This window comes from Lissotriton helveticus, chromosome 12, assembly GCF_964261635.1.
Source record: "Lissotriton helveticus chromosome 12, aLisHel1.1, whole genome shotgun sequence".
In the NCBI taxonomy this organism is placed as follows: domain Eukaryota; kingdom Metazoa; phylum Chordata; class Amphibia; order Caudata; family Salamandridae; genus Lissotriton; species Lissotriton helveticus.
In genome coordinates this window covers 682,516,605-682,541,960 of record NC_136073.1, presented here as the reverse complement: position 1 = coordinate 682,541,960, position 25,356 = coordinate 682,516,605, and the positions used below count along the sequence as shown (strand labels likewise).

The 25,356-nt window shown below is 51.0% G+C and overlaps 1 protein-coding gene across 1 annotated transcript in view; it reads left to right on the top strand.

Annotated features, from left to right (window-relative positions):
* AARS1 (alanyl-tRNA synthetase 1) overlaps window positions 1-25,356 on the top strand; it is a 373,026-nt gene that overhangs the window by 286,848 nt on the left and 60,822 nt on the right. The window contains exon 20 of the mRNA XM_078670073.1: window positions 19,432-19,545. Coding sequence (XP_078526199.1) covers window positions 19,432-19,545 — 114 coding nt within the window. The remainder of the gene's footprint in view (window positions 1-19,431; window positions 19,546-25,356) is intronic.

The window sequence follows — 25,356 nt, the reverse complement described above, 5'->3', positions numbered from 1 at the left end:
GTTATGAGTGAGTGAGGGTGAGTGGGGGTGAGGGTGAGGGGTTGAGGGTGAGTGAGGGTGAGGGGTTGAGGGTGAGGGGTTGAGGGTGAGTGAGGGTGAGAGGGTGAGGGGTTGAGGGTGAGTGAGGGTGAGGGGTTGAGGGTGGGTGAGGGTGAGGGGTTGAGGGTGAGTGAGGGGGTGAGGGGTTGAGGGTGAGTGAGGGTGAGGGGTTGAGGGTGAGGGGTTGAGGGTGGGTGAGGGTAAGGGGTTGAGGGTGGGTGAGGGTGAGGGGTTGAGGGTGAGTGAGGGTGAGGGGTTGAGGGTGAGTGAGGGTGAGGGGTTGAGGGTGGGTGAGGGTGAGGGGTTGAGGGTGAGTGAGGGTGAGAGGGTGAGGGGTTGAGGGTGAGTGGGGGTGAGGGTGAGTGAGGGGTTGAGGGTGAGTGAGGGTAAGGGGTTGAGGGTGAGTGAGGGTGAGGGGTTATGAGTGAGTGAGGGTGAGGGGTTGTGAGTGAGGGTGAGTGGGGGTGAGTGAGGGTGAGGGGTTGAGGGTGAGTGAGGGGTTGAGGGTGGGTGAGGGTGAGGGGTTGAGGGTGAGTGAGGGTGAGAGGGTGAGGGGTTGAGGGTGAGTGAGGGTGAGGGGTTGAGGGTGAGGGGTTGAGGGTGGGTGAGGGTGAGGGGTTGAGGGTGAGTGAGGGTGAGGGGTTGAGGGTGAGTGAGGGGTTGAGGGTGGGGGGTTGAGGGTGAGTGAGGGTGAGGGGTTGAGGGTGAGTGAGGGGTTGAGGGTGAGTGAGGGGTTGAGGGTGGGTGAGGGTGAGGGGTTGAGGGTGAGTGAGGGTGGGTGAGTGAGGGTGAGGGAGGGTGAGGGTGGGTGAGTGAGGGTGAGTGAGGGGCTGAGGGTGGGTGAGGGGTTGAGGGTGAGTGAGGGGTTGAGGGTGAGTGAGAGTGAGGGTGAGGGTGAGTGAGAGTGAGGGTGAGTGAGAGTGAGGGTGAGTGAGGGTGAGTGAGGGGTTGAGGGTGAGGGGTTGAGGGTGAGGGGTTGAGGGTGAGGGGTTGAGGGTGAGTGAGGGGTTGAGGGTGAGTGAGGGTGAGGGGTTGAGGGTGAGTGAGGGGTTGAGGGTGAGTGAGGGTGAGGGGTTGAGGGTGAGTGAGGTAACCTGGCATGGTAACCTGGAAAAAAGGTGGGTGTGAGCCATGTGAAGGGGTCTGCGGTGAGCGCGAGACCCGAAAAGGCAGAAGTGGGGAAGGAGAGGCTGCGGGTAAGGGTATGCACGAAAGTAAAATGTGCACAAATAGGGCCATGCGGTGGGCGAACAAAGCAGAAGCGTCTGGCAGGATGGTGGTGCCGGAATAAGCTGTGCACATGTCAGGCCATGCTTCGAGTAACTTATAGAGATGCGGCTGACAGGATAGTAGGGTTGAGAGCAAAAGCGCCGAAGGGGCGCCTGTGTATATGCTGCTAATAATTAAAAAATGCATATGAGAACTGTATTATCGCAAATGATGGAAAAGATATCTCACCTGAAAGAAAAACAAGAAAGGAAACAAGACGGAGGGCATTGCTCTGGGGAGGGGGGGGAGGAGAAATGCACACGGTGGGCAGGGGAGGGGGCGGAGCGGGGAGAGCGGCATGAGGGTGTGAAGCAGCCGGGGCCTTTGAAGTGAAGCTAAGCTTCACTTCAAAGGTGTGGGAGGAGTGCGGCTGAGGGAACAGACGGCGATTTGGTGCTGTGCACGCGCATTTTAGGTCAATGCGCTTGCGCATTGACCTAAAAGCCACGGGCACAGCACCAAATCGCCGCAGTTAGGTAAACTTTGTTTAAAGCCCTATAGTCTCGCTCTGCTCAATGCGCATGCGCATTGACAGGCGAGACCTAAAAACTGTCACTCACGCCCTAGTCACCAGCAACTGGGAACACCTTCTATGTCAAGATTCCCATGCAACTAACTAGAAGACTACAGACCATCTAGAACTCAGCCGCCAGACTCATCCTCAAATTCCCACATAGAACTCACATTACACCACACCTTAGGGAACTATATTGGCTTTCACTGCACAAAAGTGCCAAATTCAAACTCCTCATACACGCACATTCAAAGCACTCCCCAACTGAGGCCCCACCTACGTGCACAGTCGCATCTCCCTCCACCAACCATCAAGTCACCTCCGCTCTGCAGGACTCCTTCTCGCCAACATCCCATGCATACACAGAACCAGATCAGGAGGGAAAGCGTGCTTGCATAACTTCTAAGGTGTGAAAGGCATCCCTTTCCACGTCAGATCCACCTCCACTCTTCTTGAATTCCACAAGAAGCTGAACATCTAGGTTTTCAATTAACCAACCTACCATTTGTAGGACTAGACGCGCACACAGACACCGCCACCGACACCGCCCTTGAGCTCCTGTACCTATACCTACCCGAGGAATATATATCCATCCTCAAAGGGGACAGGTATCCTACAACCAGTGCCTGTTACACTGCAAAGAGGCAAATATTTCTCCACTACTGCATTGCCAATACAGCTGACTCTTTAAACCCCACAGTACAAGAGATTGCTACCAACTTTCTCCACCTACAGAAGGAAAGCTTACCTCAAACATGTTCCCGCCTCCATCTAACTTCAGTGCCAGCTTACATTGTCCATGTTTGGAATACTAGTGATCAAGGGGAGAGGGGTTGGCCTGACGGCTAAGGCGCTCGACCTCGGACCTGGGGATCTGGGTTCGAGTCTCTGTAACGACGCCAAAAAAAAACCTGTGATTCTGGGCAAATCACTTAATCTCCCCGTGCCTAAAAAAATGAAAGTGTCCTCATGTAACGTAACTGGTGCTATGTAGAGCGCTCTGATAACTGATTCGGTTCGGTTCTAGTTCCCGCTATATAAAACTCGGAAAAAAAAGAGTTTATGGAGGGCCTTAAGGAGTTATACCCCTATGAGCCACTCTAACTCCTTTTTGGAACCTGTAAATAGTGTTCCAGAGATTGATGGGGCTATCATTTGAACCTTAACACTTGTGTCCTTTACAGTTCCTTTCATGGAAAGTAGCCTTCCGAGTCACCAATACCTACCTTAGGCTCGTTAGCAAGTTACAAGCCCCTACCACCCAAGAACCCTTTATATGGGTTCATAAGGATAGGGCAGTTCTCTGAACTAAACCGAAGTTATTCCTAAGTTAGTATCCGTTTTCCTTCTCAACCAAAATATAGAACATCCAGTGTTCTTCCCACAGCCTGATTCTGTGGCAGAAAGGGCAGTAGATAATTCAGATGTTGAAAGGTCTCTAATGTACTTCATAGACCCAACCAATGTAAAAATTAGACCAACTATTTGTCTCTTTCCGCAATAGCTGTGAGAATTCTTTTCTACAGTATAAAACTTGTGAGTTGGTAACCACTCTCTATTTTAAAGGTTTTTTAAATATATTTTTATTGGCATTTTATATAAAACAGACCCATTACAAATCAGGAGAGGAAGAAAAAACAAAACAATTCACATCAGCAGTTACTGACTATATTCACCAGTACTAGTTGCACTAATACAATTATAATACAACTATTCTGCAGGTAGTTGCTCAACACCGGTCCCTCAACTGCCTATTTGCCCATAAGCATAATCACAGCAAGACAGTAACGAAACTTAGATTCTGAAAAAAGAGGGATGAAGAAATGAAAAAGAGAGAGAAAAGAGTAATCTGTGTAGAGGAGTGGTGTGGACATGTCGAATTACTGATGTCTAGTGGAATTAACAGCACAGCTGACCCACAGGCGGGTCCAGGATGGGGCCCTCCTCACAGCTATCATCGCTTCTGCACCCAGCCAACACTTCCGCTGACCTTGCAGACCTATGTGCTGCCTCCCCGTGGTTTAAACCCGCAATGCTACAGGGGATCTTAAGGGAGTAGCTCGTACTACAGAGCCTGTTTGGGACTCCTGCTCAGACTCTCACCCTCCACTGCTAGGGCCCGCCAGATTCTCCCACTCAGCTACTACCTCTCTCCATTGCTCAGCAATCAGGCGTTTTCTCATTCCCTTTGGCCTCCTCCCATGCCAGCACTCTACCCTCTGCCCCCGCCCAGTCAATAACATCCCTGTCCCAGGATGCAACATGTAGCCCTCTCTGGGATTTCCACTCCATCGCTATCCTGCTCTTGGCAAGGACCAGCGCAAGATCTATTAGCCGATTCCAGACTAAGTGCTTAGGTGGCCGAGGAAAAAGACCCAACAGGCACGTTTGCATCGTAAGATCCAACACCCTTCCCAGCACGACTTTGATCTTACCCAATATTGCCTCCCAGGAGGGGCACAACCCCTGGCAATATCCGGTCATATGGCCAAAGTCAGTATCCGGGTGGGTAAATCTGGGACACTGTTGCCCCCCTCCGTACATCACGTTAAGCCGGTGGGGTGTCATATAGGTCATGTGTATGTAATTGAATTGGATATATTTCAAACAGGTATTGCAGGAGACCCTTTTTGAATAACTTAAAACCATATGCCACTTAGTCGGTAAGGACCCTACCCCCAATCTTATCCCAATGCTCCCTCAATCCGTCTAAGGGGCGGCAGAAGCCTCTACTAGCACCGCATAAAGCCATTTCACCGGGTGGCTCGCAGTGCCAAGAGTGAATAAGGCATGGAGGACCGGGTGTGTGTCAGGTTCTTTCCTCCCTGAGCCCCATAAATGCGCGAATGTGCGCGTCAGCACCTCGTATTGTAGAAACTTACTGGGGGGGTGGGGGGGGGGGGGCACTACCATCCACCAGTTCCATGAAAGTAATCAGTGCCTTATCTAGATAGCAGTCCCCAACATTAACCAGTCCAGCCTCCGACCATCTGGCCAGTTGGGCACTCGCGTAAATATAGATTGGGGGTCCCCATGTGGCAGCCCCACCAAAGGCAGTATAGGAGAATACTTTGCGAGTAGTTGCCTACCCTTGTGGCATGGTCTCCACGTTTGGGAGGCAGTAGGCTGCAGTAAGGAGCATCTAGGGATGGGTGTAGCCAGCAGCAGCAGCCTTGCCAACACTAGTCTTAAGCTGTATGCCTTACACTTTCACACCCTCCGTCCACTGAGCTAACCACTATTACTAGGCGGCGGCCATATAAAATTCAAAAATTGGCACCCCCAATCCTCCCTCTGACATGGGGCGCTGCAGAGTTTTCAGGGACACCCTCAGGCGTCCATCCCCCAAGACCAGATCCCGCAGGAGTGCATGCAGAGGGCAAAACCAGCTCCTTGGCATTAAAACCGGGAGATTCACGAAAATATACAACAGCCTAGGCAGCACGACCATTTTGGATAATGTGATCTGGGCCATGATTGGCAGCTGTAACGTGCTCCAGAAATGAAAACAGGAGCGAAGAGAGCGCAGCACCCTTCCCAGGTTTCCGTCCTTTAAATCATCTAGGTGATGAAAGATGTGTATGCCCAAGTATTTAAATGTGCGCTGCGCCTAAAGAGTGTCGACCACAGTGCCTCAGGTCTGGGCAAGTGCCCAGCTATGGGCAATAGATATGTCTAGATTTGTTGACCTTGAGGCCCAAAAGCAGGTCAAAGTCTTCCATGATATGTAAAGCCTCAGCGGCACCCCCGACTGCCTCCGTAAGGTATAACAACAAATCATCCGCATAAAGAGAGATGTGATGCCATTGCCCACACAATGTCAGCCCCAACCCTCTCCCCCTGAGGCGGAACCGTTCCACTAGCGGTTTATCGGCCAGGGCAAACAGAAGTGGGGAAAGGGAACACCTCTGCCGGGACCCTCGAGAAACCCTATACAACCTAGATATGGTTCGACCAGTCTTAACTATCGCAGTGGGTGAGGCGTAAAGAAACCGTACCCAATCATCTCCCAGACCCATGTGCAGCATCACCTCAAGAGGTACTCCCAACTTGCTGTATCAAACGCCTTCTCCAGGTCAACAGACAAAACCGCTGCTTGCTGGAGAGCTGATGTGTCCTCAAGAAAAAGTACTTAGTAGAGCCTACGGATATTATAAGAGGTACTACGAGTGGGAATAACCCTGTTTTGGTCCGGATGATTCAGGGACGTCATGTGCTGAAGCAGTCTGTCCGCCAACACCTTGCTCAAAATCTAAGTCCAGCTTGAGCATGGACAGAGGCCGATAGTCCCTCATTCCTGCGTCTGGTTCCTTAGACTCGGGAAGTGGGATCACGAGCGCAGTTTGGGTGGAGTCGGGCAACCTCCCCTCCCCCTCCAATATGCCTCTGCAAGCATCGCCACCAGACGGGGCGCCAGGGTGTCAGTAAACTGCTGATAGAACTCGGCAAGGAGGCCATCAGGCCCGGGTGTCTTACCAGGCGCCAGCGCTGCTATTGCGGCCCTGACTTCCTGAATGGTAATCGGATCCCCCAAGTCTTCCAGTGCATCTGCCTCCAACGTACGGAGTGGCAGAGGGCCTAGAAATTGTCGGATATCCGACAAGGGGGCCGCAGCCGTGTCCTCATACAAGTGCTCATAATCTGATTAGAAGGAGTCATTAATAACGTCTGGGTCATGCACCGTGTCCCCCGAGTCTAAACCAAGCCGCGTAACCGGTGCGCCCCCCTCAGCTCAGGTTTAATTATTGGCGCTAACAATCGGCCCGTCCTCCCCTCCTTGCACCCTATCCAAGCAGTCCCTATAGTTGTAGCACTTCAGCCTGCCCAACGTGTCATTATAACGTGCCTGTGCATCCTTTAAGGACCACCGGGCCGCATCATCCATACCCTGTAAATTAAGTAGCCTGCGGATGGTCGCCTCTAGAACTAGGAGTTACTGGCTAATCTCCCTGTGGGACGCACACACCTGAGCCATGCAATGGCCACGCACAACCACCTTAAACGCCTCTCATTCCACCTGAGTAGAGGAGGCCATACCGGCATTGATAGGGAAGTATGCGTCGCCAGTGCCAACAGGGAGGCCCGTAAGGGGCCATCGTCAAGCAACAAGGGGTTCAATTTCCATGTAGGGACCGGAGGATGCCACCCTGGCAATTGATGTAGCATGAGTAGCAGGCTATGATCCGATAGAATGCGCCCCGAATATTCAGAATTTTAAACTGTGCTATCAAAGGCTGGGGAACAGAGAAATACATCAAGCCTAGTGTGAACCCGGTGGACCGGTGAAAAAGAGTACTCCCTGTCTCCTGCATGTTGCAGTCTCCAAGGGTCTTCGAGTCCCCAGTGGGATATCAATGTTCGGAAACCCAGTGCTGTGCGATGCAACGGAGTCCCTGGCAGAGGAGGGTGCGAACGGTCAACAAAGACATCCGCTACACAGTTAAAGTAACCCCCCAGGATTAGAGAACTCCTCAACAGTGAGCCAGGGAGGCGGAGAAATACTCCAGGAAGCTGTCTTGGTTAGCTGCATATACATTGCCTAGCCTCACCTCCTGCCCCGTTAGTCTCCCTGAGTATGATATACAGCCCCCCATTATCCACCCATGATTGTTCAAGAGTGAAAGGGACCCCAGGGCTCACCCAAATCAACACCCCCTGGCAAAGGCCGAGAAGGTGGTCACAAAGATCTGACGCCGCAACCTCTTCAACTTCCCAGCCTCCTCCGTGTTAAGATGCGTATCCTAGAGGAAATTCACAAGAGGTGGTCTGCACCCTTCAACAATCTTATAACATTATTCAAATCTTACAAGTAAAGATCTCATTAAGCACACAATATTTCATTATTATCAGTTTTCCCAAGAAACAGTAAACGGAGGCTTCCTCAATTCAATTCTTTATTCAATTCTCTTTCTTAAAAATACAGATAGCCTGGAAGAATGCAACGTGCACATCTCGTGCTGCAGGTAGGAGTAGATGTTATGCCTTTTGGCCATCATACCACGGATATTCCATGTGAGGAACCTCACAATATTAGATGTACCTGTCATTTCTACAGGTATCAGCTCCCACAGCAACCTAAGGGGGTCCCCTCCCCCGCACACCCCCGTGCATACACAACTGCACTCCTCTGCAAACAACTAAATAAAAGCTATCAACCAATTAACCACCATGTTGAACAACTACCCGACCCCAGGGCAGCCTGACAACGGTCAGTCGCCCAAACAGCATGTGGAACGTAGCCCTCAATGAGGCCCTACCCCAGTAAGGCACCCAAGGGGGTTGAGCAGCAGGAGACAGAGTTCTGACGCACAAACTGTCCAGAGCGCGCCGGCCCCACCAGAACAGGGCAGCTCGAGCCCAGACCCCTCCACTAACAGTTCAGCAACACACCAGGGACCACCCCAAAGCCCAAGGAGCTTCAGATAATGTCACCAGCCGTGCCTGAAGTCCCCACAGGCAATTTTACACTGTCACTACGCGAAGTATCAGAGTCGATGTCCTTAGTGTCCCTTTAAGAGTGAGCCTCCGCCAATGCATGAGCGCTGCCAGCGCCCGCAGGGCCTCAGCCCTCTCCTTCTCGGTCTGCAAAGAGGTTGGTTTCTTAGGGGTTCTTCTACGGGAGCATCTTCTGGAGTGCTTTCAAAGTTCTGCTGTTTTCCCCACCGCAGACTGAGGACCCGCGGGCCGGGGACCCTGATCTTGTAGGCCTTGATCCAGTCCCAGGCCTCACTCAGGCTGCCACAGAAGTGGTATTACCATCCAGGGTGATTCGCAACCGGGCCGGGAACATCAGGGAATCCCTGAAATGGAGTAATCTGACCACCGCCGGCCGCGAAGGACGCCCCGGAGCTGGGGCGTGGTCGGCACTCTGTGGGACCTCTCGAGGGTGTAAAAGGTTGACAGGCCCACAGATGCCACCTCAGCCACTGTTCCAAGTAGGACACTATGTCGCCGCCGTGAACTCCTTCCAGCAGGCCCAAGACTCTAATGTTGTTCGCCTGCTGCGCCCCTCCGCATCCTCGACCCTCTGCTCCAATACACCCACCTTATCAGTGAGGGCTCCCACCTGCTGCTCCAGGGCTTTTTGGGTGGGGACTATCGCTGTAATGTTAGATTCAGTCTCCTTCACCCTCTCGGAGAGTTTCTTATGTTCTTCTCGCAGGAGGACTAGCCCCACCGCCTCCGGGCTGATGTCCTGATGGATGTCCTGGTGTCCGCAAAAGCCTTCAGTATCTTGCCCAGCTGCTGCTGTACCGGGTCCTCCGTAGCAGTCTGGGACTGCTCATGGGCACTGTGCTCTGGGTCATGTGTGGCCCCAACCTGCTGACCAGATGTTTTCCCATGGCGCTAGACAATCCCCGGCTGCTGGACCATGCCTGGAGGGGAAGGCCACTCAGCAGCTGGCTTGGCTATTCCACCCTACACGTTACGGAGCAGACCTGCGGCACTTAGGAGGGCCCGACACCCCAATCCCTAGAACAGTCACTCCTTTGAAGGGCTCACGACTCTGCGTGTTCCTGCGACTCCTTGATGGCCGGGACTCCACCCAGACCACGCTGGCACCAGCATTCGGGGCAGCCCCCACACAGGTTCAGTCTGCGGTATGCCCGCTGCTACCTGCGCTGCAAGCGGGATGCACCCCTCCCGGCGCCCCCACTCTCTCCAAGGAGACCCTCCACTCTACAGGGCGGTGGCCGGCAGGTGACAGTCAAAAAGTCCAACAGATTAGGATTCCCTCTGCACTCCAAAGCGGGAACAGCCGATCAAACTGGCCGGATAGGTTCCTCCAGAGCGCTCATTTCAGGCCCACCTCCAAGGGGAATCCCCAGGCCACAGTGATCCACAGAGAAGCCACACTCTCAGCCCGGTCCCCAGGCTCCAGGGGGAGAACACCAGTCCCCCACGTCACGGCCCAGCCAACAGGGACTACAGGCACTCCTGCACCAATACGGCCGATGGCAAGGCCTTATCTCCAATCCCCGATGTAGGCTCCGAGCACGCGTCCCCTCACCTCACCTCCAAGGGCCGTAATCCATCGCGGACGCCTCAATCACGGCAGCGCCCCCATGCCGGGGATGCACCGCCAGGCCCTCGTCAGCACGGGCACAACGCACCGAAGTTCAGCCCAGCCTGCAGGGAGAGGATTGCAGGGCAGGGAACAAACCCCAGCAGCCTCCAGGCATCGCGGTCCCCGGTTGTCGATCAGAACCAGGCCGCCATCTTGAAGGTTCCCAGCTCCGGCCGCCGTCGGGGGTATAGGGGACTTTCCACCACAATCTGGCGCCCCATGCAAGCACCGGAGCCAGCTCCTCAATTCCCTGGCACCGTCAGAGCAGCTGCAGGATGGTCTCCGGGCACCAATGGATAATGCGGAGAAGTGGTGGGCGGGAGCGGAGCTCCAAGCTCACGCGTCCACCATTATCAGCTCGTTGGCCATGCCCCCCTCTCTATTTTTAAGTTGGCGGAAAAACATTTTTTGAAAGCCCTTATCCACCAATCACATTTCTTAACAAATTTAAAATGTGATTGAGAGGAGGGGGCGTGGCCAACTGCCGAGCATGGCGGCAGCTTAACGAGGGAGCTCCGCAGGCATAACGGCCTGACCACATATCCGTAGACCCATCCGTGACATCGCCCGCTCGAATGAGCGACATCGGCTGGGGGTAACCAGCGGCACGCACCGACCCGCTCCTGGCGACCGTCAGATGCCGAGAGGTGCTCCGATCGGGGGCGGACTGCTGCGGCCTTTCACTGCCCGGCAGCACCGGGCTGGCGTACTAGGCGGATCCGGGCGGAAGTGCGCCCTGGGCGGCTGAGGCGCACTGACTTCACCCGGCACCTGCGGACACCCGGTGAAAAGACTCGCGCCGACGCTCCCTGTTGCCAAGCTGCACCCCTTGAGAGAGCGACATCGGCTGCAATACCCCGGACGGGCGGAGCACCCACGCAAGCGGGGAAATCCCTGCTCTTCAGCGGCGCCATCACTGGGGAGAGAGGAGGGCTGATACCGCCGCCCCGTCTGAGAGGTGAGACGGCAGCGCGCCCATAGATCCGTGCAGCGGTCACTGGTTTCAGCCCACCTGGGGGGCTGGTGCTGAACATTGTCCCGTGGACAGCGGACACTACCCTGGGAAGGCGTGTGCTGTGCACTTTACACTACTGGTGGGGGCTGCGACCTCCCGGATACTACCCCCCGGCACTGCGGCTCAAAACACAGCGAAAACCTGCCGCTATTTACAAGACACCACCTGTCCTGGGGGCACAGAAGACACCACGAGGCACGGAAGGTAAGCGTGCTGTAGCGCGCAGAGGAGCAAAGTTCACACGTGGGGAGCCGCACGGCACGGGCACAGATCCTCTACGAATGCGCCCCATCAGTCACAGTGAACTAGAAGCCTGTAACTAACGGTGCGAGAGACTGCAGACGGTGGGAATCCAGTCAGGCCACACGTGGCGGTCTGCGTTGGACATTTTTAGGGGTCCGGGTCGCACGACAGAGAACGCGACGCCATGGCAGGCAAAGGCTTAAGGAGTACAACGACGCAGGCAAAACTTGATAAATTTGCATATGGTCAACAAAGCCATTCTCAGGGAGGCGGGCGCCACTCCACTGGTACACCTCCGGACACAGAAGGGGCGAAGAAAGTAACCCTGGAGGACATTATGAGAACGCTCACTGATGTACAGGCGACGGTGGGCACTATTTCTTCCGAAGTAAATTTGCTGAGGGCGGACTTTAAGAAGATGTCTGAAAGGGTGTCCCAAGTGGAAGTGGTCACAAAATCTCTCATTGAAGACACTTCGGACCTGCAAGTGGCGATGGAGCGAATGGAAAAGGTCGCGAAGCAACTACAGGACAAGCTGGATGACCAGGAAGGGCGCTCCCGTAGAAACAACGTACGCATCCTAGGCCTTCCGGAGTCGGAAGGGAAAGGCATGCCATGGACTTGTATGTAGAAGACCTTATCAAAAACAAGCTACAACCAAAGGGCCTGTCCAACTTTTTCTCTGAGAGGGCGCACCGGTTCCCTGGAGGTACGGCCAAACCGGGAGCAACGCCGCGGCCTGTCCTGGCCAGGCTGTTTAACTTCAGAGATAGAGACGCCATCTTGCAGGCAGCAAGGGTCGCACCGCCTGTAAAAGTTCAGAACTCGACTTTGGCCTTCTTTCCGGACTATACGGCGGATGTGGCTAGGCGCAGAAAATCATTCACTGAAGTAAAAAAGACGCTACGCGATAGGGGCGTACCCTACTCGATGCTTTTCCCCGCCAAATTGCGGGTTGTGGCCGAGGGCAAGACATGGTTCTTCGACACACCGGAGGTGGCACGAGAATGGATGGAGGCAGGTGGGCCAACCCCAACGTCCGCACAGGGACCGCCGGAACCAGCGTAACGAAGGGACGCCGGAACGCCGAACCAACAGCCCTACAACTGAAGGAGCCGCGGGGCTGGACTCGGATCTAGAAAGAGACCCTCTCGGCTCAGGACAACCTGCTAGGGGCTGAATGAATGTGATACATTTGGATCGACAAATCTGCTGCCGTTGGGACCTTGTGGCTGTTGGAGCTGAGTAGGGCGGGCATTGGCCGATGCCTGTGGGGGACTCACCGACCCCACGAGCAAGTAAGATAGTTAGGGATGGGACTAAGCACTCTGCCAAGTTGGGGATGCGGGCGGGTCATCGTCCGTGGAGCAGGGGAGCAGGGAGGGGGTGGGGGGGGGGGGGAAAGTTGTACTGTTATTGTTATGGTTATCGTTATTGGTCATCACTACTTCCATGAAGAAAACGGTCACACTGTGGGCCGTCCACATCGGGCACACAGACTCACGTCATTCCTTACAAATAGCGCCACATAGCCGCACATTGGAGTCACGGGCTTTAAATACGGATGGCAAGGCGAGCACAAAATGCACCCACTGAGGGCGCTCCCGCTCTAACAATGGTGCCCCCACTGAAACTACTTACGTGGAACGTCCGGGGATTGGGTGATAAAATAAAAAGGGGTTTGGTGATGCACACCATCAAACGCCACGGGCCTGAGTTGGTTTTACTTCAAGAAACACACCTGACAGGGAATACATGCAAGGCTTTAAATAGACGTGGATACACCATGGCAGTTCACGCTCAATTTACTACGGGCTCCAGGGGCACTGGGATACTTATTAAGAAAAACTCGCCCTTTCTGGTTCACAGTCATAGGGCGGACGACCAGGGACGCTTTGCGGCGATCTCTGGTCAATGGGAGGGGAGAACCTTTAATGTGGTGTCAGTATACATCCCCCCCGGCGCTGCACTCTACTGCACTGCCGGCACTGGGGCAGTTTCTTCTAGAACTTCCGGAGGGGAACATAATCATCGGGGGGGACTTTAATGCTATAACAGATCCCTTGCTAGACACTTTTCCGACACGGGACCGCCCGAGAGGGGCCTCTGCTCTTCCCGGCTTCCTGAACGCAATGGGCCTCACGGATGCATGGCGTCAACTCAATCCCACAGCACATCAATACACGCACTACTCCTCCTCACATAACAGCCTCTCACGTATTGATTTCTTCTTTCTTTTAGGGGTAGGTTTAGGCTCCATAGATAGGCTAGAGATTCTACCCAGGGGCATTTCAGATCACTCCCCGATATCACTACATCTTACCACCAAAGAGTCAAAGCGCGCCAGAATATACCCGATTTATCCCAACTACCTACAGATCCCTGGGATCAGGAAGAAACTCAAGCTAGCCACGACACATTACTTTACCGAAAATGCAGGAACAGTCTGCTCACCCTCGGTACTCTGGGAGGCATATAAAGCGGTCTTACGTGGAGCTGCCATAGCGGCCATCGCTGGGCATAAAAAGGACTCCAGAACAGAACTTACGAATTTAGAGCTGGCGCTTGGCGCAGCGAACACTGCTCACATGTCAGACCCCACCCCGGACACTACTCATACATTACACCTCCGACAGCAGCAATACCAGGCTCACTTGACAACAATCACTAAGGGTCACTTAGCACACACCGCACACCGAATATACGATGTGGGAGACAAGGCCGGGAGGATGTTGGCATGGCTAGACAAACGGGGCGGCAGTAATAGAGGGATACAGAGACTGTACGACAGTGAGGGCCAACTACAGACACACCCGGAACATATAGTACATACCTTAGCACGCCACTTTCAGGGGATATACACCCCGGAGCGGTCCGTCACGGAACGGGAGGCGATGGCCTCGATTAGTCACATTGATATCCCAGAGCTTTCCAACGAAACACAGCAAGAACTAGACGCAGACCTGACTGAGGACGAGATCCAGTTGGCAATACAGGCATTGCAGTCAGGCAAAGCACTGGGACCCAACGGCATACCTGTAGAGTGGTGTAAAGCGACGGCCTCAGTGCTGGCAAAACCCCTGTTAGATATGTACACTGAAAGCGTAGAGAAGGCGATGCTCCCACTCGACCAGCGCACAGCCACGATCGTGGCCATTCCCAAGCCAGCCAAGCCACCAACTGATTGTAGCTCATACCGACCCATTTCCCTACTCAACATTGAAGCAAAGATACTAGCGAAACTCCTGGCCGGTCGCCTAACTCAACACCTACACACCTTGATACACCCAGACCAGTCGGGCTTCATGCCGCACCGTAGCACGGCGTTGAACCTACGGAGACTGCATGGGGTGATGGCACGGGCGCATCTTCTTACGGACCAGGCAGCGATAATTTCCCTGGATGCTAGGATGGCGTTCGACCTGGTTGAATGGGAATATTTATTCGCTGTACTGACCCGAATGGGCTTCGGCCCAAAATATCTTGCATGGGTACGGCTACTGTACACGTCGCCAGTCGCACAGGTGGTTGCGAATGGTCCCATCTCACCGCCATTCCCACTGGGGCGGGGAACCAGACAAGGGTGCCCGCTATCGCCCCTTCTCTTTGCACTGGTACTGGAACCTTTGGCAATTCTGCTCAGAGCGACACCGCTGTTCCGGGGCATCTCCTGGGAGGAAGGATGGGAAGATAAAGTCTCCTTGTATGCAGACGACATGCTTATTTACATGATCAATCCTGCCGAAGGAGTCCCTGCCCTATTGGCAATATGCGATGAACATGGCAGGGCGTCGGGCTACACCCTGAATTGGTCCAAATCCATCTTATACGTACTCCGGGGCCCGGGCCCGTTGTTGCAAGACGACTGTCCCCTAAAGATAACGTCCACCTCTTTTAAGTACCTGGGAATCTTCGTTACTGCTGAGGCTAAGGGATTTTATACAGAGAACTTGCTGCCGCCTCTTGTTCGCCTGCGTGCGGACGTTAAATTCTGGGCTACACTGCCGCTGACCCTCCTTGGAAGGGCGGCGCTATATAAGATGATGGCTCTCCCGCGGTTTCTATATGTGCTTGAGAATTCCCCCTATATCGTGGACCCACGCTACTTTACGCAAATCGCTGCACTGGTATCTGGCTTGTTGTGGAGTAATGGCCCAGCGCGGATAGCACAGGATAAACTGGTTAAGAGCTGGTATGAGGGAGGGATTGCGTTGCCTAATCTTCAATTATATTATTGGGCGTCCCAGCTTAAAATAATTAACCACTGGATACACACTTCACGGGACGATCCCGCTTATAAGGCGGACTGGTCTCAGCTGGGCACGGACGGCATGCTCGCGGTGTTATACAACTACTCGCAAGTTAAGACCCTACTAGGCCCGACATTTCACACAGCAACACTGTGGCACACAGCACAATCGCGTCTGGGCTGGAAGGGCAAAATTACCAGGTTAACACCGTTGTGGGACACTAAGGCGCTGGGAAACTTGAGGTCCTGTAAGGGATTCACACAGTGGGACAACATAGGGATCTCAGTGGTAGGAGACCTTTGGGAAGGGGGCACAGTGCTTACGTTTTCCCAACTCCAACAACAATATGGACTAGGCCCCACGGAGACATTCAGGTATGTTCAGACCAGACACGCCCTCCTACGAGCAATTCCACCTGACACCACACTCCCAGACTCATCACCGCTGGAGGACAGGCTACTGACAGAATTTATGGAACAAAAGGCTACCTCTCTCACATATAAAAAACTAGTTAACAACTTCCCGGACCCCACACAGAAGCTCAAGGAGAAATGGGTTGGGGAGCTGGGCGAAATGGACGAGACGGAATGGAACGAGGCGCTTGCATCACCACGGGAGGTAGGCATATCGGCCAGGTTCCGCTTAGTGCAACTCAAGATTCTGCACCGCACATATTACACCAGACCGCTCCTCCATAGAATACAGCGGGCGCCACACCCATACTGCCTCAGGGGAGGAGGGTACTCTGCTCCACACCCTGTGGGATTGCCCACGAATCCAGGAGGTGTGGAGGCAGATTATGCGTACTGTCTCCCAGGCCATGGAAGTATCAGTCCTGCCAGAACCCCGTCTGTGCCTGTTAAACATTTGGTAACCTACTGACCTGGACAGGTATGGGCGATTGTGGGTTACGTTGGCTGTCACGGTGGCCAAACGAGATATTGTGCAAAAATGGGGTGCCCCGGAACTGCCTACAGTAGCTGGGTGGATCAGGAACATGGACCTTTTAATGGTAAAAGAAAGGGCAGTATATCTGATGCGAGCTTGCCCCCGTAAGTGGAATAAGGTATGGTCGCCGTGGAACAAATATAGGGGGGAACCATGTACACCATTGCCGGAGGGCCAGGACTCAGAGTCGGAGGAGGATGAAGACTAGATGGACTGAGTCCACACACTGAAAACTGGGGAGGGCTGAGAGGGTGCGGGGTGGCAAAGCTATCTTGGGACCAGTAATGCATGTGTGGAATGGCCGACTGCTGACCATATACGGAATTACCTATTGCCATGTGATGACCTTAGTTGAGTTAATTGTTTTTGTTATGCTTAAAATTTGACCTGTTGGGAGCGGGTAAACCTACCACGAGTAAGAACCGTAAGGATTACCATGAGGGACTGTTATGAAGGTATGACTTGAAACCTGTCTTTCGCGGAATCTTCAGAATGCTCCATGCACAAATCAAGGTGGCAACCGTAAGTTGTTGGATCACGACATGTTTTTGTTTCTCCGATTCTCTTGATTGACAATGCTAATGATACATGAGCGAGATGCATGTATGTTTATGTGATTGTATGATATGCCATCTTGACAATAAAGATCTGTTAATAAAAAAAAAAAAAATGTGATTGAGAGGATTTGCGAGTCATGACTTGAGTTAAAACAACAGAGATATACAAAAGTGTTAACCCTTTAAAAAACAGTTGCTGTTATATCAAATACTACTGAACAAATTTACAGTACATCTGAGCCATATCTACACAGCAGTGGAGGAATGGTAGAACTGAGGAGAGAAACATAGCGCAAAGTAGAAGAATAACAATGGTATATAGAGAAGTACTGGGTGTGGGGCTAGCAAAATAACAGAGAAGTAGCTGGGAGGAAGAAGAGAAACATTCAGTCAGTCAGCACAGCCAGTGGAATAAGGATAAAATAGGAATGAGCAGGGGGTGTCGCCTTCTGCCATACCTAGGTGTGAAGAAGGGGGCAAGGTACATGTAAGTCAATAAAGAGAGTTTACCACCCCCTGCCACCTTAAAAGGAGCAGGAGAGATACGAAATAGGAGAAAAGCAAACCAGGTCGAAATGGTGTTTCAACCAGACTGGTTTTGTCAACTGATGATTACCGTTTTCGATGAAAAGTTAATCAATAGAGGTTTGACTATATGGGTTCATCAGAGAAGGTTTTTTTCAGGTTGGGTTTTCGAGTGATACACTCACAGAAAGGGGGAAGGGCACATCCCGTCCAATTGACAATGCTGGCAGAAAATATTTGGCATTTGACACACAGCCATCTCATTTCTCTCGTGAGAAAGCACCTTCCACAATTGGGCTTTAATTTTGCAGAGCTCCTAATACAAAAAACATCAATAGGTTCACAAATGGGAGCCAAAAAAAGAGTTCTGCACAGTTACCTTCAGTAGTGTGGGACACTGACTCCTGTCTTTTCTGAAGTAGGAAAAAGCTGATGGTTTCCCTCTGGTTAGCCCCATAACCTGAGAATTCTCTCTGGATGGATTGGCCAGCGGCATAGTTATTTAGTTATTTATTTATTTGAGAATTTTATTTAGCGCTAGCTAGACCCGTAGGTATCCGAGCGTTTTACAACAGTAAATGTTCACAACATAGATAACAAGTATAGTAGAAATTTATGCTGCACAATGTGAAATTAACTACCTCCAGATGCACTGTTACCGGAAGGAATTATATACAGCTTTTTTGTCCATGCACTGCGCCTGTAATTTATACAATTCAAAATAATAATAGCAGTGTAAAAAAGTGTGAATTACATTATATGGACTACTGAATTACTACTTGTTTTAATATCCATTTTAGTGTATTCATTATAAAAACTAAGTACCCATACTTATGATGTGCAGGAATACGTATTATTGCTATAAATGGGTTACAGAATAACTTTTACACTTTTAGATTTACTGCAGATGCATTACAGAAAAACTATGAAACCACTCGACTGATTCATTATGTCCACAGTTATGAATGAAGCACTTCTGGCATATGCTGTACATTTATGTTTGATTATGGTGGTCATGTACTAAAGAGCCAACTCTTGAGTAGTCTTCTGAAGACAAGATTGTTATCTGTGGCACTTATGTTCGGGGGTAATGAATTCCATAGTTTGGCTGCTTGAACAGAGAAAGATGTACCATTCATATATATATTTTTTTACTTGCATGTTAGGGCTCAGAGGCGCTGTGCCAATCTGGAGCCTGGATTCCTTGGTCGTATATATTTGGTCACTCCTGATGAAAAGTGGTCCTGTTACATAAATTGCTTTGTGGGTTATTGAGTGTGGATCTTCTGCCAACCGGTAGCCAATGTAGGGCCCTACAGGCAGGGAAGATGTGGGCTTGTGGCTTTACATGTAAAAGTTGTCTGCCAGCCGATTTCTGATGACACAAGCATTCCGCCCGGGAAGTATTCAGCGTCAACGTGAGATTTAACTGTTTTTCTGGGTTTACAGCTTGATGTGTTTTACATTTACATGTGACATTGCAACTTCCTAGAGCACAAGCAGAAAAAGACAAATGCATTCTCCTCTTTAAGTACCCAACCCACCTATTAAGGTGGGCGTGCACTGAAAATAATATATGGTGGGGTCTCTATCCATATTCATTGTATGTATCCGGGTATGTAGGCATTTTTCATTTGACACACCTCTGCAACTGGATCAAGTTGTAATATTCCAAATCTAACACTGGATGGCAGGGAAATGCAAAGCATATGAATCTACAGCATAGCAAGCTTCACAAACACATTTTGCTTTAGCAACCACTCCTACTACCTTGTGAACACTAACTGCTTCAGGAACCCACAGAAAAGGTCACACAGTGGGAATATTTGGTCACTTCATAAAAATCCAGTGTTCTGCCTTTCCATTAATAGAAGAATGGATAATTAAATAAAAGATGAAAATCCATCCTATTACTCCTCTAGTGAAATAAACTGAGGCCCACTCCAAGTCTGATATGTTTTAGATGTGTGCAATTATGAATGTAATGTTCTTTTTTCCAACAGGCTCTGAATGAGTCCCTAAAGCTGTTGAAGACTCAGTCTCCCCAGACTGCTGCAATGCTCTTCAGTGTCGACATGGACGCTGGAAAGATCACATGCTTATGCCAAGTACCACAGGTAAAGTTCTCTGCTGATCATGTACTCTTATGTGCCTTGGGTTTTCCAATGCAGAGTCCTCGGCCATCTTCCAGTGTAACCATAGCTGCTACATCGCGGTCTACCTGCATCATAAACTCCTTTCTTTTCCTGTCAGCTATTTCTCTCCAGAGTTATGGGGAGGTACTAAGGGAAGGAGAGTCACCATGCAGCTAAAACACAATGGTATGCCACAAACTAAAGGGGAAACCACAAGTGACGGGAATTACACTTTTCTACTATATCAGTACATATTTTGCACACATTGTTAACGTGGATGCCGGGGATGAGCTGAGAAGAAGCTAATTTACCCGAGGTCTGTCTAAAATTTGTTAAAAAATTGTGTAATGGATTGCTAACATATTTGCCACTGTTTGACAAATCTACACAAAACTTTGAACAGCTCTGGCAAAACTAAGATTCAGCATGTCCGGTTTCATGCAGTGTGGAGGCCAAAAAATCTTAAACCCCTCGATTGTAGCAAAAAATCTCTGACCAGAGTTGGCATGAAAGCAGACAACTACTCAGAAAACAAATCTTATTTGATTTGGCACACAAAGTCGTTTTTTAAAGATTTGTCTTTCAAAGATGGCGGACGGGCTTTGAAGACGGACATTTTAGAGATCTCATCACTGTTAACAAATTTGCACAAATGTAGATTTTTTAGCTTATTCTTTGTATTTTTACATTCAAGCTGCTCCGTCAAGGACAGCTACAGTTAAGTGGGAGGCAGGAAGGGTTCAAAAAAATGATTCATTTCCTAAATACTTGGGCGGTCATTTAGCACGTTTTAAAGGTTTCTTTTGGGATGTATAGTTGTATCCAGGTCAACAAGAAGGAAGGGGGGCTGGGTTAAGAGCGCATGGGTGAAAAACATATGCATGCAATAATAACTTGGGTGCAGTTTAATGAATTTGCATGAATATGTTAAGACCCGATGGGTTTCATCCAGATCCGATGGGTCACAATTAAAGACTGAAGTTAAAAACATTTGGTTTGCAAATAACTTTGGCGCCATTTGATGGATTTGCACAATTGTTAAGAAAAAACTTGTAAACTACTGTGTGTGGGAGGGGTATGACCACAAGCACAATCTGGTGCAGAAGGCCTTCCTGCAGGCCAGGCCCTGAATCAATCACCTGCCAGTTCAGGCGGTGTTTCCAACCCCTGCTGTGCACAAGGAAAGGCCATTTGTGGCAGGGATTAGAAGAGCGTCTGGGTTGGATGCACTGGCTGTAGCCCTATGTCCAACTGCTAATTTTCTCCTTAAAGAAAGATACAATTACTGAACAAATACATTTAAAATATTGTTATCGTTCAGATACTACAACAATGTAATCTTCACGTGCGGGGAAAAAACCTAAGCAAAAATATTCACATCTAAATTTATGATCTGCTACAGAAAATAAAACTCACCCTACCACCAAAGTCATAGTTTGCCCCTAAATGGGAGGTTTGTGATCTCACAATATTTATACCAATAAACAAATAGACTAGAAAACATACCCTCATTAACTAATAACACATACACTAACGAGGAACATATACTGTATCCATGCCAAAGGTAAGGTCTGCATCATCATCTGGGATGTTGCAAGTAGACCATTTTGGGGGTAATTTATATTTTTGACGGTGAGGCATGAGTGATGGTTTGTGTAGTGGATAATAACTGATTGAATTCAGGGGTTTTACATTTTTTAAATGGTCTGTTGTGGCTTCAACTGTGGCCACAGAGCAATATACAATCGCTCCACCGTAGGTTGTTTGAGTGCCAGCTCCTTGACCAACGTGTTCCTCGTTGGGTTCCTGTGGGCCTTACCTACGGACTCGATGACAACACCAAGTGTCAGTCAGATGAACTATTTCATGTTGAACGCATTGCACCTTAGGGGTATCTGCGCACAGTGACTAGGTACGCCAGTTCGATGATGAGCCTCGACATCTCTAGTCGTATGTTGTAGAATGACTGTAGTTGAGGGATATTGAATGCACTACCTTTCCGATGGTCACCAGCACATTGTATGTAATCTTTTTCTGTTGCACAAAGACAAAGGGAGCGAGATCCCCTAGATGTCGTCCTCAGAAGCCTCCGACACATAGATGGAGTTGTGGAGCAGCTGTCCCCAAAGCCCTCGGGGCTGAGACCAAACACAACTCGGGGCTTCAATGGTAGTGTAGGCGCTAAAGGGTCAGACAGAGCCTCGCTCTCGAAAGAGCCCTGTGCCAGAGGCAGAGCACAGCTACCTCAGGAGCTAGTCATCAGAGCCGGAGTCAAGCCCAAGAAGCACCATTCCTCTGGTCTAGCGCCACCAGCGGAAGCATCCCATGTTGAGTCATCTACACGTCCGATGCTTGAAATGGCACCCTCAGAGCAGAGGTTGATGCCAGAACAGCATCATCCTGGCATGTGGCCGGTGCTGGAAGGCCCCATCAACACAGAGAAACTAGCAGTATAGAGGCATCCATCGTGCTGCATATACAGAAGTCCTCAACTTGACGCAGAGGAAAATCTTCATCCATCCTGCAAGGGTGAAGATACTCATCCAGCCTCCAGAGCCTGCACATAGGCCCATCCGCTTTCCCAAAAAGCGTAGTCTGGTTTTCCAGGATGAGTCACCCATTGACCCCTCCCACATCTCTTGCGTGTGGTGCAAGTGAATGATTACCTAGTGGAAACACTGTCTAAAACAGAAAGGATAGTATAGTACCGTCCTACGTTATGGGGCATGCTGAAAATAGCCATTGGCAACTTCAAGGCGCCTGTTAAGACCAGAGTTTGCACCCCTAGGGTAGAAAAAAGGTTGAAGGTGTCCCCTGATCACCCAGCCTACGTCCAAGGTCAAGTGACACTCAATTCCCTTTTTTGTGCATACCGCACGCAAACTGGACTCAACGCAGGCAACAGAGGAACTTCAACTCAAAAAAGGGAGCAAACACATAAACGCTGCAAGCGTGTGGTGGTGGAAACCACCACCACCCGCTTCTGCATTGCCAACTCCATAGACCTTCTCTCCCGATACAATAGGCATCACTGGGAGGAGATGGAAAAACTCATTGAGAACCTACTAGAAGCCCACAGAGAAAGAGGACAGGAGTTCACAGCAGAGGTCAAAGTCATTAGCAACACTAATATCAGATGCGCTCTAGGTGCACCGGATATCCCAACCTGGGCTATCAATACGAACATTCTACTACGCTGGCACCCTTAAGATGCTTTTTGATGTAGAGCATTTCTTCAGTCCTCAGGTGGCTGGGATGCTTTTTTTGGGGGGGGGGAATCAAAAAGTACATTGGTCCATGGGTGCCATCTAGTCTTTTAACCCAACATCCACGTTTTGTAGAAACCATTTCAGAGGTCGACCGAAAGCACCCGGCCAGTGGAAGTCCTTTCAGAACACCAAGCAGGCAAAGACCGACACACAGAGACTGCAGGGACAGTGGGTGTGGCAGAGGTCACTCTGGAGGCAATGGTCACAAGTGGACAGCCAGTCTTCCTCTGGCTATCCACTTGTGACCTTTGCCTCGCGAGACACTCCTGAAGTGGACACGTGCAGCCTGCAAGCAGCACTATAGCAATGCATGATGCCATCGACCTCAACTCCGGTACCACACTTAGATTTAGTGTTGGTGAAGGCCAAGACTTTGCATACTCTTCTGTACACTCCTATAGTTGAACAGCACCAGTTTATTGCTCTGCAGGCCTTTCCTTGACACACTTCGGCAAGTGACCCTTGGATGCCTCACTCCCACTTCAACTAGATAATTGTTCAGGGACTCTGGACCACAAAACACTATGGGTGTGATATCAACTGCTTGCAGTTACTGCCCATCATCTAGTCCTCTGTGTTTTCTTTAAACTCATCAAGGGAAAAACAGTCTTCCTAAAGACAGACAACATGATGGCTATAGATTACATCCAGAAACAGAAGGGAACCCACTCTCACCAGCGGTCTACACTTATGTAGAATATTTGGCATGTGAGCTGTCCTCAATAACATTAAATTCTTAGCGGAACATTAGCTGTGGCAGACCGAGACTTTGCAGACCTGCTAAGCAGGAAGCATAATCATGTCCATGAATGTGAGTTGAACCCACAGGTCCTTCTTCAGTACCTCCTTCAATGGGGCACTCTGAGCAATTACCTTTTTGCCACCCCTCGGAACAAAAGTACCAAACGTTTGCCTCCAAATACCTACACCCATAGTCCATGTTCAGTACTCTATAGATGAGCTGATCCAGGTTATTTGCCTTATCTTTTCCTCCTCTCCCACCCGACCATGTGGTCAGCAAGATGAGAAAGGTGTTCATGAGCCTCGTCCTGGGAGCACCCAATCTGGGCCAGGCAGGCTGCTACTCCAGGAGAGGTCTAGATGACTAGCTCCTTGCTGCTTGCTGCCCAGAGGATTAAGGAATCACTGCCTGTCGTCGCTGGATTGTGTCCCGAGCTGAGGGGAGGACCTTGCCGGACCCGCTGCGCGGGTCCCGCTGCGCCAGGAGTCTTCTTTGGGGAGTAGAGTAGAAGACCAACTAAGCCCTCGTGCACCGGCAGGGCTGCGAGCAGCCTAGCAGGGACTCCATTGACCAGGAGTCCCTGCGTGTCACACCTGTGGCCGCTCTCCCTGCCGGCCACGCCCCCCGACATCGTAAAAACAGCCCCGTGTTTGTCAAACGGCAGGAAACCTTGCTGCTTGCTGCCCAGAGGATTAAGGAATCACTGCCTGTCGTCGCTGGATTGTGTCCCGAGCTGAGGGGAGGACTTTGCACCTTGCCCGACCCGCTGCGCGGGTCCCGCTGCGCCAGGAGTCTTCTTTGGGGAGTGGAGTAGAAGACCAACTAAGCCCTCGTGCACCTGCAGGGCTGCGAGCAGCCTAGCAGGGACTCCATTGACCAGGAGTCCCTGCGTGTCACACCTGTGGCCGCTCTCCCTGCCGGCAACGCCCCCTGCGCTGTCCCAGCCCCATTTAACTGGGCGGGGTTACCGCTGCGCGGGAGCGACCGGGAGCGACCGGGGCCGGGCAAAGAGCGGGCCGTTTGAGGCCGGCAGAGTCCGGCCCGGACCCACCCCCCCTGGCTGTTCGGAAATACCTAAGGTAGGCGGCGCGCCTTAGCATACAATCGTTTGACTCTTGGCATTGCAAGGACGGATTATAAGTAACTGTGTGATCTTTTATCCCACCAACATCTTATAATGCCCTTAAGGTCAGGTAAAGAACGCACAGTCCAAATCCACACCACCAATGGAGTCGTATCAGGCCCCCTTGACGCCTTCATTACACGGGCCTCGGGGATATTGGAGAAGGAAATTGCTATGGTCGAAAAAAGACTTTCGCTCGACCTTATCAGCGGAAAGCGCTCCTCGCTGGGGGGACTAGCTACTATTACAAGCCCCGTAGCTCATGCCGCTTTCAATTGTGTCCAAACTTCTTCCACGGACGTCATTGTCCATTTAGAAAGCGTGGGGGTGAGTCCAACTGCTCCTATTCTGGAGGAAGATGGGTATAGTATAGATGACTCACAAGCTAGCCAGGGGGATGATTTACAGACTAGCGGGGGGCTTGAACCTAGCCAGATATCTGGATATCTACCCCTTAACGTCTCTAATGCAGTTGCCACCGTTGATTCTCCAAACACAAACACTGACTTTAACACTAAAAAGAGAAAACAAGATTCTAGACTGTCGGGGGGGGGAGAGAACGAAAGATCTTAAAAATAAAAGATGCCACATATAAAGGGAGCCAGGGCCCTGAGCATCCTTTTGACACACAAAATCCCCCTGCGTTTCCAAATATGCTG